This window comes from Gossypium hirsutum, chromosome A09 (assembly GCF_007990345.1).
Source record: "Gossypium hirsutum isolate 1008001.06 chromosome A09, Gossypium_hirsutum_v2.1, whole genome shotgun sequence".
Taxonomy (NCBI): Eukaryota; Viridiplantae; Streptophyta; class Magnoliopsida; order Malvales; family Malvaceae; genus Gossypium; species Gossypium hirsutum.
Window position 1 is genome coordinate 13,226,591 of NC_053432.1, and position 18,378 is coordinate 13,244,968.

General features: G+C 31.9%; 1 protein-coding gene across 2 annotated transcripts; it reads right to left on the reverse strand.

Moving 5' to 3' along the window:
- Positions 1–7,004: 7,004 nt before the first annotated feature.
- On the reverse strand, positions 7,005–8,137 carry LOC107890213 (BAG family molecular chaperone regulator 2). 2 transcript variants are annotated; one of them, XM_016814703.2, is made up of 2 exons: positions 7,685–8,137; positions 7,005–7,595 (listed from the first exon to the last, which is right to left on the reverse strand). In XM_016814703.2, exons 1-2 carry the CDS (start codon positions 7,947–7,949, stop codon positions 7,330–7,332), a joined length of 531 nt encoding a protein of 176 aa, XP_016670192.1. In that variant the 5' UTR covers positions 7,950–8,137; the 3' UTR covers positions 7,005–7,329. The 2 variants fall into 2 exon arrangements, with proteins under 2 accessions (XP_016670192.1, XP_016670193.1); XM_016814704.2 differs by having other exon boundaries at positions 7,005–7,565; positions 7,685–8,127.
- Positions 8,138–18,378: the final 10,241 nt, after the last annotated feature.

Genomic DNA, 18,378 nt, shown 5'->3' on the forward strand with positions numbered 1-18,378 from the left:
TAGTTTGAGACTTTAACAAGTGAACTAATGATGATTAACAATAATAACTCCATTAAATTGAAACAATCAACCTATGTTGTAAAACTACAATGTTGTTCAAACTCCGTTACAAAAATTTCTAATCCTGAGGCTCAACCTACAGGTCTCCCCCATTATATGCATGTTACAGATGAGAGGAACAACCTCACACAGACTTGAAAGATTCTAGCTTAATCCCTCTCCAATGTCTCGTATAGCTTTCTTTACTTGAAAAGCATAACAAGAAGCTAGGTAAGTTCAAATGAACTTGGTGAGCTTTTAATATAACAGACCCGATTAAGAGATTATCATATGATATGACTTCAATGGTCAGGTCTCATGTTTGACATCACTTGCACGAGGGCAGATTGCACGTCTTTTAGGTGCACACTTAACATCATTCATGTCGGTACAACTTGCAAATTCGCCCTTTTCTACACATTGACTCGGTTCTTCACTTTCATTGTTCATGCACTAGTATATCTTTTGGGATGATTCCGCTTGTGCATATGTATTGATTTCATACATGTGGATTCATATATACGGATTTGTGCATTCGAACTCATTCTTGGTGGAATTAGATTCACGGAAATATACCTTGACGACTTAGACTTGAGAATTCATATTCATCGGTTAGTTTCTGAAGATTCTTGCTTGAGAGATAGTCCATGCAGACTCTTACTTGAGAGATAGTCTATGTGGCCTCTTGCTTGAGAGATAGTCTATGTAGACTCTTGCTTGAAAGATAGTCCATGTGGACTATTGCATGAAGATTCTTACCCAAATAGTATTTCCATCATAAAATACTTGAGAAACGACCAAATTACCATTTACGACAAAATAACCATTTTGCCCATTTTTAACTTTTTATACAATTTCTTCCTAATAATAGGTAATTATCAATCTCAAATCTCATAATTCACTTATAATATTTAATATAAATACATAGATATTGAAAATTACATCCTTTCGCTTCTCCCAATAGAATTGGAAAATCTACAATTTTGTCTCTATACTTTTGAATTTCTTCCAGTTTAGTCCAAAAGTGATTTTTACCACACTAACATATAATTCCATATGTTTCCGTTCCAAATAATCAATAATAGTTCATTTGTTTCCATTTTGGTCAAATTTGCACTTTAGTCTTTAAACTTTTCAAATTTTATAATTTGGTCTCTTTTTTTTCCCATATTTTCATTTTTTTGAAATTCTTTGCATTAATTCCCAAATCCAAAATCAACTTTATTCTCATAATAATCCTTTTTTTGACTTTTTTTTTCTCAAATTTTCTTATAAATTTACTTATCCGACACTAACATTGCACCACATGCCAAATAAAAAATTTTGTGGTGTTACCTTAACTGTAAGAAATATTTTCTATCATGAAGAATTATTTGAATAGTATGATGTCACCCTTCATATATCAAAGGTTTTTTTTTTTTTTGCAAAATATATCATTTTAAGAAATATAAATAGATAATAAACATAAAATATGCATGACATATTTAGTCATATAAATATAATATGTGATAACATAAATATAAATATATTTTAAATTTAATGAAAGAAATCATTTTTTTTCACAATGGTCTACGAAAGGGGATTCGAAACATCATAATCAAATGTTCAAAAAGATTGGTTACCATTAAAGAATCAGTAAGTGGAGACAAATAATATTTTAGTGTCATGTAAAGATAATTTAAATGGTTTTGGAATGATACATATTTGAGACCAATGACCATTACTATCATTCCAATAGAAAATATTTTTGTTAATTCTAAACATAAAAATCACCAATTCAATATTTTTTTTTATCATGACCACTTTTATCATTATGATTTTTTTATGAACTTGAAAAAATGCTACATTCACTTCAGGAAGGGTATTAAATTAGTCGAATAAAATTGACAATATAAATTCATATTGTAAATAAGGTTAATATATTTTCAATTAAAATTTGAAGTTTTATCATTTTTTTAATGTGAAGTCTTACCATCTTAAATGTATTAAATTATAACAAGCTTTTGGAAAAATTAATGATTTTTGTGTTTATATTATTCCTTTAAATTATTTCAAAGAGACTTATATTGGGTTTGGATGGGCAATGCAGTGCGGTGCATTTAGCTTATTTTTTGTCTTATACTACAATATACAATCTTATTGTCACCGCTATTTTTACGCTAACTATAGATAAAAACACCGTCAATCTAAACTCACCCTTAATTTTCTACTTTAATAGTATCACATATCATCGTAGCATTAAGATGAATCAAAGTATTCATGTCATATCATTTCTTTCAAAGATCTCATGGGGTATGAATTTAAACTTACAAGATTTGACAAAATATGTCCAATGTAACGTACATACCATGTACCATATAAATACATGAATTTCATAAAAGCATACTAATTATCCTTTATATATCTATTTATCCACATGTAAAGTGCCTCAATTACCATAACAACAACAAAATATTTATAAAAAAAATTAAGATAAAAATGAAGAAAAAGTAGTATTGTTTAAACTACATCAAACTAACCAGTTGGATTGGGAATTGATCGGGGCACAATTCAATCAGAGGTATAAAATCGATTGATGTGTGAACCGATATGAATCTGTTGAATTGATTTTTATAAATCTTTAGTAATTATTTTTTAATTTTAAATAATTTATTTCTTTTGAACGGCTTGGAGTGATCGAACTGAGAATTAATAGATCAGTTCAACTACTGATCTGATTCGAAAAACATTAACAAAAAATTTTGATATTTTTATTGTAAAGATTTTCAAAATTAATAATAAAAAATCTAATTTTATGAGTTTTCAATTTTTTTACCAACTCTCTAATTTTTTAGTTTAACTTGTATAATTAAATGGGTCTAGGATTAAATTGATGAGTTCAATTTTATTTTTATTAATCTCATTATAGCCCATCCCCAACCCATAAAAAGGAGGATAATGCGCTTTAATGCACTCGAATCCACGTCTTCCTACATTGACAACAATAACCATACTTATAACACCCCTAACCTGTATCCATCGCCGGAATAGGATTATGGAGCATTACCAGAGTTTTTTAGAATCTTTACAAATAATTTAAGTCAAATTCTATTCATTTACTTAGATTATTCATAACGTCCCTTAAATGGACCATCAAGGCCCAAAACGAGTATTATAATCGAATCAAGACTTAATCGGGAACTTAGATAATTTTTCACGAAATTTCTAAAATTTTCCAAGATGCAGGGCTTACACGCCCGTGTGGTCCAAGGGACCCACCCGTGTGGTCCAAGGAACACGCCCATGTGACCTTAGGACACGCCCGTGTTGCAGGCCGTATTCGAACCCGTGTAACTCTCTGATTTATGCCACACAGCCGACCACCCGCCCGTGTTCTAGGCTATGTAACACACACGGCTAAGACACACGCCCGTGTGCTCAATTCTAAGCATTCTATTCCTCAAATTTAAGGTGCAAGGGACATATGGTCAGACCACACACCTATGTACTAAGCCGTGTGTCACACATAGTCGAGACACACGCCCGTGTGTCTACCCGTGTGGACAAAATAAAGCCATTTTTAGCTTAATTTCTCACCCAAAACCTTGCCATAAACCTACACCAAGACTTGCATTCATAAACCAACCAATCCAAACATTTTAATCAGGCTAATTCTACCATTTAACATGGTATGTCGTTACATGCTTTCATGCTTTTAATCTTACCTTATTAAGCATACTCGTTTAACCTGTCTCAATCAATCAATAATAAACACTTATGTAATCACCATGAAATAATCTTAATATGTATATATATATATCAATACACAATCATCACTAGCCATTCCAATAGCTAGATTACAACAACCATTTACATTTACATGCTAATATGGCCAATTAACTATACATGCCATTATAACCACAATTGTTTTACCATATATACCGAAATGAGCTGATGGATAGTGTGAGTTATCTTCGCCAAGCTTCCAATTCAACAAGCTTCCGATTTACTATAAAATAGGGAAATAAAACTAAGTAAACATATAATGCTTAGTAAGTTTGTATAACATTGTACTTAACTTACCATTCATTGTATTGCAAGATAAACATGTAAGGCACATTCAATCAATTTGATCTTAAGCCCTACATTTATCATCATTTCCCTTGTTAGTCATATATTCCATAATAACATCAAGAAATATATATGGGCTCAACACAATCAGATTTTCGAATATATATACTTTCCATATCACGTATCCATATAACACGTATGAATCATATCTTTATATTACAAGTATATTCTCATAACAATTCATCTCGAGTTCAGATTATTCCATGTCAGAACTTTACTCCTCTAATTTGAAATATCAATGTCACACGAGTAGTACACTCAAGGTTTACAAATCTATAATCAAGGATGAACATACTCATCAAATAAATTCCATGTACAAATATCATCATCACATGTTTCCATATATCAATTATCATGTTTTATCATTTTATGTATTTCAGGCAGATACGTGTAATAACTCATATCTTATTCATATCTTCTCATGTCTCGATTGTTACCCGTTGAATTTATTCGAAATGTCGATGGATACACAGGTAGTACACTCGAGGTGTACAAATCAGGATCCGTCAATTCATCTGGTACCCATAAGGTACTATATCGGAGAGTACACTCTCAAGCCACACATGTAAACAACAGGATTACCAATCCAGGCTAAGTCCTGTCTCTAATATATATTTACTCAATAGAGCTTAGTCAGGATTACCAGTCCAGGCTAAATCCTTTTTATGACATATGCTCTAAAGAGTTTGATTTGAATTACCCGACCGGGCTAAATCCAGTCCATAACATATGCTCGAGAGGACTTATATCAGGATTACCAGTTCAGGCTAAATCCTTTCTGTAATGAGGTCAATAGGATTACTCGTCTGAGCTAAATCCTGTTAGCAACAAATGCAGGACCTCATTCAATAAGGGAAATCACACTTATCCATCGATTTTCATTTATTCAAACGGGGTTTAACATTTTTCATGCATTAACAAGCATGTAATTATTTTATACATCTATAACATTCATATAATTCAAATAAACACATTTCACATTCATTTTAAGCATAAAAGTAACATTTTTATCATTTATCATTTATCGGGCATTGTCAGATATGTTTTTAATGTCATATATATATGATATTTATACAATTCAAAAACAAAAAATTAAATTCAAGCATATAAATATACACAATTTAGTTACACAAACTTATCTTGACAAATGTTCGTATGCATAAAATCTACTAATCCGATATTTTTCTCTTTTCCTCGTTCTAACTCCAAATTTGGTCTACCCAGATCTATACGAGTGAATTTAACACCAATTTAATACAATTTAAACTCAATTCAGTCCAACTCACATCTTAGGAAAAATTACCATTTTGCCCCTAAGCTTTAATTAATGACGATTTCGTCCCTAGGCTCGGAAAATGAAATTTATGCAATTTACTCCTTATTTCAAGCCTTACCAAAAATTCAATATAAAATTTACAGCACATGTATTCTATAAAATTCAGAATTTTTCTTCAATTTTCACAACTTTACATTTTAGTCCCTAAATCATGTTTTCATCAAAAATCACTTTGTAAAAGTTGTTTATCTATCAACAACCTTTCATATTCTACCAAAAATTTCAAATTTTCAGCATATTCATCCATGACATAATTTCTATACTTTGATAACTTTTCAAATTGATCCCCCAAATAGATAGATTAAGCTATCTCGGTTTCAAAAATATAAATAGTACAAGAAACGGGGCTTGAATACTTACCTAATTTGGCCAAGAAAGTTGCTTTCTCTTTCCTAGGGTTTCCATGGAATATTTGGGAAGAATATGATATAAAATGATTTTTATTTTTATTTAATTATTTATCATCTTTTGATTTTATCACTTTCCAATTTAGTCCTTAGCCTTTTCCTAATTTTCCATGGATGAATCATCCAAAAATATCTACTAACTTTTCATTAATGGTCTAATTCCATATAAGGACCTCAAGTTTTGAATTCCATAGCTAGTTGATCCTTATAGATACTAGAATTCAACTTTTTCATTTTATGCGATTTGATCCTTTTCACAATTAAGCACATAATCGATAAAACTTCTTTACGAAATTTTCACACAACATTATTGTCATATTATAGACCATAAAATAATATTAAAATAAATTTTATTTCTGGAATCGAATTTGTGGTCCCAAAACCACTGTTCCAATTTCTCTAAAAATAGGTTATTATAATACCAATCGAATTAATACTCAATTACCAGTTAATTTTAAATGAATGTTCAAAATTAAAAAGAGTCAACCTGCGGAATTCTGTTTTGAGTTGAAACAAATTAATGTAAGGAATAATTGTGTTGGCTAGTTATAGATTATAGAATTGAAAGTCTTCTCAAAGTAGCATATTTGCTTTTAAACACAAGGAATGTGCAAAACCTGTCATGGGACCATATGTGTTTAGGCGTGCAAGTATATAATCTAGGAATGACTTTTGAATATAAAATGTTTCCCCTTTAATTGAAATTATTTTTTAGGATCTAACTTTTGCCTTAGATAAACTGTTTCCCCATCAACTGCCACCTATTCTTCCTTCAAATTTTCTCACTTTAAGTCTTCTTCTCCTTAAATTTGATGATTTTTTTATACAATTCACGGGATGCTTGTAATTGAGTTGAATTCAAAATTTACAGCAGTTTAATATCAATTCAATATAAAAATCGAATTTCTGGAGCACAGATTAGGCTTGTGTACCTAGTATTTACATACTGATTTGATTATTTATGCTTGAGTTTAAATTGGAGTTTTGATGATAATTAAAAGAAATTTCAAGTTGTTTAAATCAAATTCAAAATTTAACTTGCTTGATAGTTTAGATTTTATTTGATAATAATCGAATTGAACTTAAAATAACTATGGAGAGTAAGAGAAATATGAGTAAAAATATTACATAAAATTAGAAATAACATATTTTTATAATAAAATCATTACAAAATAGGAAAAGGATGCCATTTTCAGAACTTGAATACCAAACCTTAAATGCCGAGGTATAGCTACTTGGTTGTTAGCTATAACCAAATTAAACTATGGAAAACTATGTGGCAATGCATCTCACTTTCCTATTGAATTATATGTAGCTTTTTAATACAACCCAAGTCCCTAATCTAATCAAAGTGAAACATTGAAAAAGATACTTTCACCCATAAATTTAGCACTTTCTTGGCGGTTAGTGAGTAGAAATATTTTGGTTGTTTTTTAATCAGAGTCGTACACTTATGGTGCAATATGGAGTGCCAATTTGTTGGGTTCCTGCCAATCTATGAAGCTTCTTCATTTCCTTAATTGCTGGATCTTCAAGCAAAAGCACTTTATCTTTGTCTTTGACCCCAACCATGTGTAAATATTCATCATCTTCCCTTTCTTTCCCTTTGAATAATAGCCTTTGCTCTCTTGGCTCCAAGCTTGTTATCAATGACAAAATCATCTTCAATTCCCCTGGGAAATTTTCCCAAATTTTTTTAAGGACTAAAAATTCAAAATCTTAATTCAGGATTTAAAAAAAGAAAAAGAAAAATAAAAGAGGTATATGTTGAAGGTATATAAGAAGGGCTTACCAAATGTGGAAGTTGATTCAATGGAAACATCATGGCATTCAGAAACAGTTGAGACTCTAACAGTGATCATCCCTTCTCCAACACTTGAAAAGCTGGTTTCTCTCTTTTGAACAAGCATCCCACCAGGCCTAAGTTCCCATTTGATTTCACTTATAATAGTATTATCATTGTTTCCGCATCTTTTTTCACCACCTTTTACACTATTTCCACCATTGCCAAACTTAAAGCTGCCTCTGCAAAACCTCTTTGACTTCAACTTCATCATTTGTGTTTTTGCCTCTTTTTTCCCCAAGCTAATCACTAGGTATCAATGTCTCTCCAACAAAAGATGAAGCAGGTATTATATAATAGTGGGAAAGCATAGGTTGAGGGGAAGAAAAGAAGTGAATTAAAAAAAGAAAAAAGAAAGCCACCTAAGGCTAAAATGCATTGGCCAAAAATGAAAGATAAATGAGAAGAAGACAAATGGCGAGAGTTATAATATGGACGTGGGTTTCGTTTGCTGCTTTTATGGGAGGCTAAAGCACATGGGGCGTGGTTGCCATGGACATGCTTGCTTGATTGGCGGGCCAAAGCCACTCAATCATAAACAGTGTCGGCTGACAATTTTTGCTCATAAAATTGATGGATTGGATGGAAGTTCTTTTTTTCCTTGGATGACTTTAGGGAACTTATTAATTTTATGATCTATTCAGTTGGGATTAAACTTATTCGAAACCATTTTTGATATTTTATTATGATTTTTGTCTCTGTACTATATTTAATTTGGATATGTATTTGTTATACTTCAATTTGTTATAATTTATTTTTTATTTTTTATAAGGATTTTTTTTAAACACTAAACATGATTTTTCAATGTCATTTAGAGGGGAAATTAAAAAAAAATTACGGGTTGAAATTGAATTATAAATTTTTTAGAGGTCAAAATATAATTTTATCATGGTTATCAAAATATCCACTTTAATATAAATTCTAATTTTCATCTTTCTACTTTACAAATATTAAGAAGTCAATTCCTCTAATTTATCATAATTTGATCATTATACTTTAAAAAAACTAACAAGTTAATCTAGTTGTTCATAAACATATGAACTTAAACTACTATTTTTTTCTATTTGTTGCATATAAATTGTTGAACTATCTATTTTTACTAATTCTTTATATATAAATTATTGAAGTATTTATTTTTATTGATTCTTTACATATAAATTACTGAATTGTTGATTTTCAAGCCATCGGTTTAACATGAAAGTCTAGCAGTGGTATCTAATTGGACTAACTTCTCACTTTTTGTAAAGTATAGGGATGAAATTTACAATTAGACATTATTATTTTCCACAAATTATTCATTTAAAAAAATTCTTGCTCAACCTCATAATTTATGCTATTTTATTTATTTTTAAATTTTTTCATATTAGCTTATTAATAACTTTTTTTAAATAGTGTTATGATATGAATTAAAATATAGCATTAATAATAATAGAAGATTAAATTTTCAAATTAAATATATAATAAAAATGAGAATCACTATTACAAATATATGCTCAAACAATTATAACGTAGAATAAAAATGAACTAGACAGAACACATTTACAATATACACATGATAAAATTGAAAATTCATATACTGTAATTACAAATTATGAAAACCGAATATGAATAAACTCAAAAATCATAATTTGTTGGCTTTTTACTGACGTAGAAAAGAAATGGTGTATGATACATCATGCATTCTTTCCTTGTCCAATTTGTAGAAACAATTGTGGGAAACTATAACGGTTTTATGACATCTTCCTCTCACTTTAGTGTTAAGACTTGCATGGATATTGTTGTCATTCAAGAACCAAAAGATGAGAAATTTCCCCTCATGAAATAACTTAATTATGTGAAAATTGTTTAGCTAAATTAACCTATTTTGGAAATAATTACTTCTTTAAAGCAATATATTAAATTTTGCCGACTATGAAAAAACTTCACTCACCAACTATATGTTAAACCAAAACTTGGTTATTCAATAACTAATCATAAATATATCATGTTTCTTTGCTTTTACTCTTTTGTATTAGTGTCAACAATATATTATTATCTATCAACCTTTCTATTAAACATAAAGATAAATTTAAACTAAGACAAAACCTCTGTCTTGCCAAAACACAAAACCAGCAAATCAAAGGTCCAGATAAAACATGAATTTCACCACCAAGTTAAGAATAGAATGAGTAAATTCATTCCAAATTAAGTTACATGTTATTATTTACTATCATAAAAGTTAACTCAAATTAAAAGTGATCCAATATGGTTAAGGTTTATTATTGACATTCATATATGAGACAAATATGTATAGATACTCTTATTCAATTCAACCTATTTTCCTATCATGTGATAAGCTAGATAGAAAAGATATTAACAACATATCAAAACTCTATCACCAAAACTACTTCAAGTCAATTGTTGTCTCCTTCTTTAACACCCTAAACGCAGCCTAAACGGGAAGACCAAGTTTAGAACACCACATTAACTTACCAGAACATAGTCATACTTAAAGCAAGCCTTTCAACCATTCTTAAGTTTTGAAAACATTCATTATCCGAAACATAGTTACATCTTAGAAGCTTAAAATATGAAATCAAAGACATAGGTTCACACACGTACACACACATATATATATATAATAAGTCTGATAAATGACTGAGTCCTACGTTCAGCGCCCACTTAGTCCTATAAGTTCCTTGTTATACATTCAAATAGTTAGTGTGCCGCAATGTAGAATTTAACATAAATAGACTAGCTTATGTATAAAAGCTCAAATGTTATTGAGTGTTCATATAACAAGTCGGTCTCATCAGTCAAATAATAACTTAAAACAGATTCGAACACAAACAATCCTAATACGTATCAGATTAGTTACAGACACACGTATAACACAAATATGATGGAAAATATAGATGCCATAGGGGCACAAATACAGACGCAATTCCCTATTCTAACCACTACACACAATCTCTATCCACCCTGCACACCAATAGGTATATAATACATATCCCTCCCTACACACCTCATAGTGTCGATATGACACGTTGTAGTGTTTACGGTCTCACTATCAGTTCAGACATAATTATGGATGGTTTAACCACCAATTCAATACAGAAGACTTCCTTCAATACATAACTTCCACCCCATGCAGTTGTAGAACAAATAACATACTTGTATATGTAATGCAGTTGCAAATACAATCACACATTTCTAATATAACAAAATGTCGATATCATTAATATCTAATTTATACCGATATTCAAAATCAACTAATATTCATGATAAACTAGCTCATACAATTTAGTTTGATTTATACTCATCCTATGGATGACTTACTCTAGCCTCACACATCAACTACAACACTAACAGAATTTTGGTATCTAGGCTCACACGGTCATATGTGTCGTTGACATCCCATATCTGACGAAGAAAATTATAAGAAAAAACGGGGTTTTGATACCCACTTGTTACATGACACTATAGAAGCACCACAATACAAATTCCAAGCCTAAAACAAGTTCCTAACATCCAATTCAATAAAACATTCGTAAATACGCAATTGAAAACAATCAATTTTTTGCAGAAACCTTCGACTCAGTACATAAAACGAATGGAAGTCAACTTACCGCGAATTCCCAATATACACTCGGTCTCTAAGTAAAATGAGAAGCGTTAGGCGTCTCTTGAGTTCCCCCTAGTGCATCAGAACACAACAAACAACAAAATTAACAACTTGGAATTTTGACAATTTTTCCCCAATTCGCACAACACAATATAACAAAACAGTCGACCCAATTTACCTTAAAGCGCACCAAAGCAAATAATATCGCAATCCAACATAGCAATTTCGTAGGATAGACAAACAAAAAGATAATTTCGAGAAGAACACAAAACAAATAAAAGAATGAAAAAGAAGCGTCTACACACATTAGAAGGAAGGGGCATTTAAATTCATATCAGTTTTTACGGAATGGTGCATACGTAGAGACTTGAACATGAAATCAAAGGATAGACAAATTATTAACCAGTGAACCAACAAGCTCATTCTTGACATAGAAAGGCATAGAATTAAACTTAAGCAAGGAATCCTAAGCCAAGGTTCAAATAAAGAAATTAACAAAATTCCAAAATTTAAGCAACTCGAACCTCAGATCTCAAGTGAACAAACAGAACACACAACCATAGAAGCAAACACATATTCATCAACACAACTTAATAATAAAGCTCAAGTATTAGGACGTTGGACCCTCTTTGACTAAAAATCTTTCAAGCATGTCGATTACTTCTTAGACTCTCAAAACCATGAAACATAAGTTCTTAGTTGATTTAGGGCTCCTCCCAAACTTGATTCTTGCGGATCAATGTTTTTTGCTACTATATATAATAATTAAAATGATAATGATAAGCACAAAGTTAAAAACTACAACATTAAAAAAATATGCATAGACTGTTTGAGAAGTATGGAATGAGATGTGTTCACTCCAAAGAAATTTAAAGTCTGGTAGTGAGGTATGATAAGTGTAGTGTTGGATAATATAGACGTCAAATATATATAATAAGAAAATTATTTATTTTTTATCATTAATTATTTATTATTACAAAAGGTTAGCCCAAATTAAAAGTGATCTAATATGGTTAAAATTTATTATTAATATTCAGTTATTAAATAAAGTATCGGTTAAATACGTTTAGATATTCTAGGAACTAATTTTTAATTGATGATGGGCTGATTAGAAATTCATGTTAAGGTCGAAAAGTTATATATTAGGGTTATAATCCCTAAATTTCACATATATAACTTTTTTGACATCCCATCTTTAGAAAAGAGAGATTTAATTGCTCTAATATACTTATGTGTTAAATCGGAACATCAAAACCATAAGAATTGAAATCAAAAGGTCCAAGCTCATTTCAGCATCTAATTTTGTTCTTAATTATTTGAGATGACAAATCTTGGTTTATTAAGTTGTAGCGCCCCAAAATTTTAGTCTTTGAATTGTTAAAACTTGTCAAGTAATTTATTCTGGTTCAGTGGTTAAGTGTTGTGAGTGCCTGTGCCGCCCATGTAGTGGAGGTTGGGTAGAATTTGAACTCTAAGGAAAAATATGATAAGATAACTAATCAGAATTAGTAGAGATATGGGTAGTTTTTTTAATTCCTTTTTTTGAAAATTTTCTCAAAAATTCTCCTAAAATCCCTCACACTTTCAACCGTCCCTCTTTTCCATATTTTCCATATTCTGGTTGGGTTGTTCTTCCTTTTCTCTTTTGTTAGCCTCCAAAAATATACTTCCAGTCTTTGTTATTCTATTGTTGTTTCTTTGTTATTGTTTTTTTTACGGGTAAGTTTTGCAAGTGGGTTATTCAGTGGTAAGAATAATTAGTTCATTTTAGCATGTCAATTAGGGGTATAGTATTTTGTAATCTTCGTTATTGATCATTTTGGCTTTTCGATAAGAGAAGAAGATGGTGCTTACGATGTCTCTCTGGTGACCTAGGCACCATTTTAGGCTGTTGTTTTCTCAAGGGTAAGTGATCGATTTGGTGTTAAGCCGAGTACCTATTTGTTTAGGCATAAATTGTAACACCCCTAACCCATATCCGTCACCAGAACAGGATTGAGAGCATTACCGGAGTTTTCAAATCAAACAGACATAAATTTCCAACTTTTAAAATCATATCAACAAACACATTAAAATCAATTCAAAACATTCATATCATCTCGTAAACAAGCCCTCGAACCCAAAAACAGATTAGAAACAAGTCGGGACTAAATCAGAAACTCAGAGAATTTTTTAGAAAACAATGAAAATTTTTAACATTGCAGGGGTCACACAGTCGTGTGGCTAGGCCGTGTGACTCACATTGCCATTCCTAGCCCGTGTCCGTACCCATGTAACTCATTGACTTAGGTCATATAGCCAAGCCACAAGCTCGTGTGCCAGGCCGTGCACCCTTCGAAATAACCCTACATGTCCATGTGCTAAGCCGTGTGCTATGCCATGTAACTGCCTGACTTACAACCCTTCGAAAGTTACAGGGGACAAATGGTCGTGTCGCTTGGCTGTGTGTCACACAAGACTGAGACACACGCCCGTTTCTCTACTCATGTAGATGAAAATAGGTCATTTTACAAGCCATTTTTCTCACCCAACTCACCATGTACCCATAACCAAAAATACACATATACACAAGCCATAACAAGGTGGGAAGCACATAGTAACCTTTATGCTATGCATCTCGGTGGCAATAAGATGTACCATAATCTCTGAGAATTGTATTGGTGGCTGAGGTAACTAACTTTATGTCATATTGTTTAACATACGAGCAAGTTAAGGCTGAACACCAACTTCTTTTTGGTTTGCTTCAACCCGTTAAGATTCCGCTGTGGAAATAGGAACGGGAAACTATGGACTTCGTTAGTGGGTTGCCCGTGGCACCCATTAAGAAGGATTCTATTTTGGTCATTATGGATCGATTGACCAAGTCTACTCATGTCCTTCTGGTTTGAACTAGCTATTCTCTATAGAAGCTAGTGAAACTATACATTTTTGATATTGTAAGACTTCATGGAATTTCGGTGTTGATTATCTCAAATCAAGACCCTCAATTTATTTCTTAGTTTTGGAAACTTTATGAGGCTTTGGGTACTCAATTAGACTTCAATACTGTGTTTCATTCACAGACTAATGGACAATCCGATAAGGTGATTTAGGTATTGGAGGATATGTTACGGAGTTGTGTTATTGACTTTCGTGGTAATTTGGAGGAGTTTCCGCCACTAACTGAATTTACTTATAATAATATCTTTTAGTCCAGTATTTAGATAGCACCATATAAGGCTCTTTGTAGACGTAAGTGCCTCACTCTGTTGTGTTAGACTAAGTTGGGTGAAAAGGATTATGGGTTCGGACATGGTTTTTAAGACTGAGGATAAGGTCAGATTGACTCGGGATCATCTTAAGGCAGCTTCTGACAGACAGAAGTATTATGTAGATCTTAAGAGGAAAAATATAAAGTTTATTGTGGGAGATTAGATTTTCCTTAAGGTGTCTCTGTGGAAGAAGGTCTTCAGGTTTGGTCATAAGGGCAAGTTGAGCCCTAGGTTTATTGGGCCTTATTGGATTTTGAAACGAGTGGGGTTGGTTGCTTATCAGTTAGAGTTACCTCCAGAGTTAGACTGTATCATGATGTGTTTCACGTCTCTATGTTAAAACGGTATTAGTCTGATCTATATTACATTGTGCTTATTGAGAAGATTGAGGTAAGACCATATTTGACTTTCGAGAATGAGCCAGCGCATGTTCTAAATTGAGAGGTTAAGATCTTGAGGAAGAAGACTATTCCATTAGTTAAGGTCTTGTGACGAAATCATGGTACAAAGGAAGCCACCTGGGAAACATAGGATTTGATTTGACAACAATACCCACATCTGTTTGAGTCAGGTAAATTTTTAAGTCGAAATTTCTCTAAGGAACGGAGAGTTGTAATGCCTTAAAATTGTAGTTTTTGAATTATTAAAACTTGTCAAGTAAAATTATTCTGGTTCAGTGGTTAAGTGTTATGAGTAGTGTGTATGTGGTTCTGAATTCTAATCATTTTCCTTTAAAATTTTATTAATTTTTTCCCAACCCTTAACTTTAGATATTAAGGTTATATATTATTTTCATTCAACTAGTGATAGAATGAGTCTATTAGTTGGGTGGTAAATCTTCGGCTTATCCTTTGGTCCTGTGTTCGAATCTTTGTGCATATTAGCAAAAAGAATTTTTGCTAATTCCCCTATCTGTGCCGCCCATATGGTGAAAGTTGGGTGCAATTTCAACTCTATGGAAAAATCTGATAAGATAACTAATCAAAGTTAGTGGAGATATAGGTAGTTTTTTTTTTAAATTCTCTTTTTTAATTTTCTAAAAAATTCTCCTAAAATCCCTCACACTTTCTACTATCCCTCTTTTCCATTTTTTCTATATTCTGGTTGGGTTGTTCTTCCTTTTCTCATTTGTTGGCCTCAAAAATTGTAATTTCAATCTTTGTTATTCTATTGTCATTTCTTTGTTATTGTTTTTTTTGACAGGTAAGTCTTGCAAGTAGGTTATTTGTTGGTAAAATCAATTAGTTTGTTTCCGCATGTCAATTAAGGGTATAGTATTTTGTAATCTTTGTTATTGATCGTTTTGGTTTTCTGATAGGAGAAGAAGGCGGTGCGTACAACATCTCTCCGGCAAACTAGGCACCGTTTTATACTGTTGTTTTCGATTTGGTATTAAGGTCGAGTGCCTATTTGTTTAAGCTTAAATTTTAGGAATGGAAGGGTCGTATCTCAGATTTGGTTGCATATAAATTTAGCTGAATGTCGATTTTATGTACTGGAATTATGGTTGTTGGTTTTGCATCGAGAAATGACCAGGTGTGTAATAGAAACCCCAAAAAATAACGAATAGCACGACGCTGAAGAGCCCACTATTGGTGTCACACGACCATGTGCTAGTGTCACGGGCCAAAGTTCCAAGCCCATGACCATGGCACAAGATGCGCCCCATGAAGGTCAATCGATTATATGGGGATCATTTAGCCCACAATGTAACGCCCCCACGCCCGAGACTGTCGCCGGAGTTGAGTATGAGGTGTTACTAAGCTTAATTTAACATATTTAGAACTTTGGATTATTTATTTCTACATTCACAGCTTTTAAGCTACTTGCATCACAGTCACAAGAAAAATCATATCTCGAGTTAAGAAACTCAAAATCAAGATCCATAAATTTTCCCTAAATCTAGACTCATATACCTATCTACTAATTTTTTTCTAGAATTTTTGGTTGGGCCAATTAGTACAGTTTATTAGTTAAAGTTACCCCTGTTTCAGGACTTGACTGGTCTGACCTCTGTTTACTACGAACCATATTTCTCTCTGTAAAAAATCCATATGACTATGAGGTTTGTTTCTAATGAAACTAGACTCAATAAGGATTCTGATAATATAAAATACACTACCTAATTATATCTTTACAATTTATGGTGAATTTATAAATTTGGAACAGGGGATTCAGAAACTGCTATGACCCTGTTTCACTAAAATTCAAATATCTTGTAACATGTAATTCCTTTACCTATTTCATTTGTTTCATGTGAAACTAGACATAATAAGCTTCAATTTGATATGTATTCCATCACCAAGTTCAATTTCTATGATTTTTAGTAAATTTTTAAACTCGCATCAGTGTTGCTGCAGTATTCTGTTTATGGCAAATTTCATCCCTTTTATGAGTTTTTATGCACTAAGTATCTTAATAATTTTCCTTAACATCAAATATAATCTAAACTAAATATTTTCATAATTTATCATTATCAAGCATTTCCTCAACCATTCCATCACCATACCATAAGATCATTTACACAAAAAAAGTATATTGCTATACATGCCATACTTAAATTTACAAGCCATTACCAAAAGTCTTCCGGATAGTGTGACTGAGCCTTCGACCTATCCCGACTCCTGAGCTGGCTTGTCCAAAACTAAAATGAGTAAGAAGGAGGGAGTAAGCATAAATGCTTAGTAAGTTCATATGCAAATAATAAGTAACATAACAAACAGTCATACCAATCAACATTAGCATGTATCACTAAAACACATATCACATTTTTAATCATTTTTCATCATCTTATTACCTTATCGTGGTTGTATCAATACTCAACCCGAGGGGTTAAATACATACCTGTCCAAAATAACCATTTCACATCACTCACCAATACTTCTCTTTACATCTCGAATATTCCTCCATTGAGTAGAACTTTACCCGTTGAACACATCGGAATATAATTCGGATACATGGATAACTTGCACATAAGTGCCATATATGCAATCAAGCAATCATGTAACCCGCCCATAAGCGAACTCGGACTCAACTCAACGAGCTCAGGCGTTCGCATCCATAAGTGAACTCGAACTCAACTCAACGAGTTCGGACATTCGCATCCATAAGTGAACTCGGACTCAACTCAACGAGTTCGGATGCTCAATCATCCTAGTGACATGTCACTTGTATCCTAATCTATTCCTAAGGTTCAAACGGGATTTTTCCTTGAACACTTATCCTTGCCGTCTTCCGTAGAATGCCGAAATCAATACTCGGTAACAATTATATTTAACAAGTGGTTCACATAATTTACATATTATTTGAAATTAACCACAAAGCATACATTTCATAATAAAATTCAGCATAACATATAATTAACATCAATAACTTAAAAATAACCATTATGATACATTATTTACACATGAACTTACCTTGGTACCAAAATACAAAGATTTTGCAATTTAGTCCACAATCTTTTCTTTTCCTCGATTAAGGTCAATTCCACGTCTTTCTTGATCTAAAATAACACATTTAGCTTATTTAATACTCACATTATCAAATTAATCCTTAACTCAAATTTTGGCAAAATTACAATTTTACCCCTAAACTTTTGCATATTTACATTTTTGCCCCTAGGCTCGGGATTAAAATTTATTCCTTATTCTTATGTTTTACAACATGCTGATCACTTTTCTCTTCTATGGCAACATCAAATTCTCACTCTAACATGTACTTGTGACTATTAGGTATTTTTACCGATTAAGCCCTTTTACTCGTTTTTGCTTAAAATCGAGTAGTACAAG

What these genes read in the sequence shown, in the direction of transcription:
- LOC107890213 (XM_016814703.2), bottom strand. Translation starts at nt 7,949, where the DNA reads ATGATGAAGTTGAAGTCAAAGAGGTTTTGCAGAGGCAGCTTTAAGTTT. An exon ending in TGAATCAACTTCCACATTTG is followed by an intron (nt 7,596 to 7,684) that starts GTAAGCCCTTCT and finishes TTGAATTTTTAG; the next exon opens with TCCTTAAAAAAATTTGGGAA.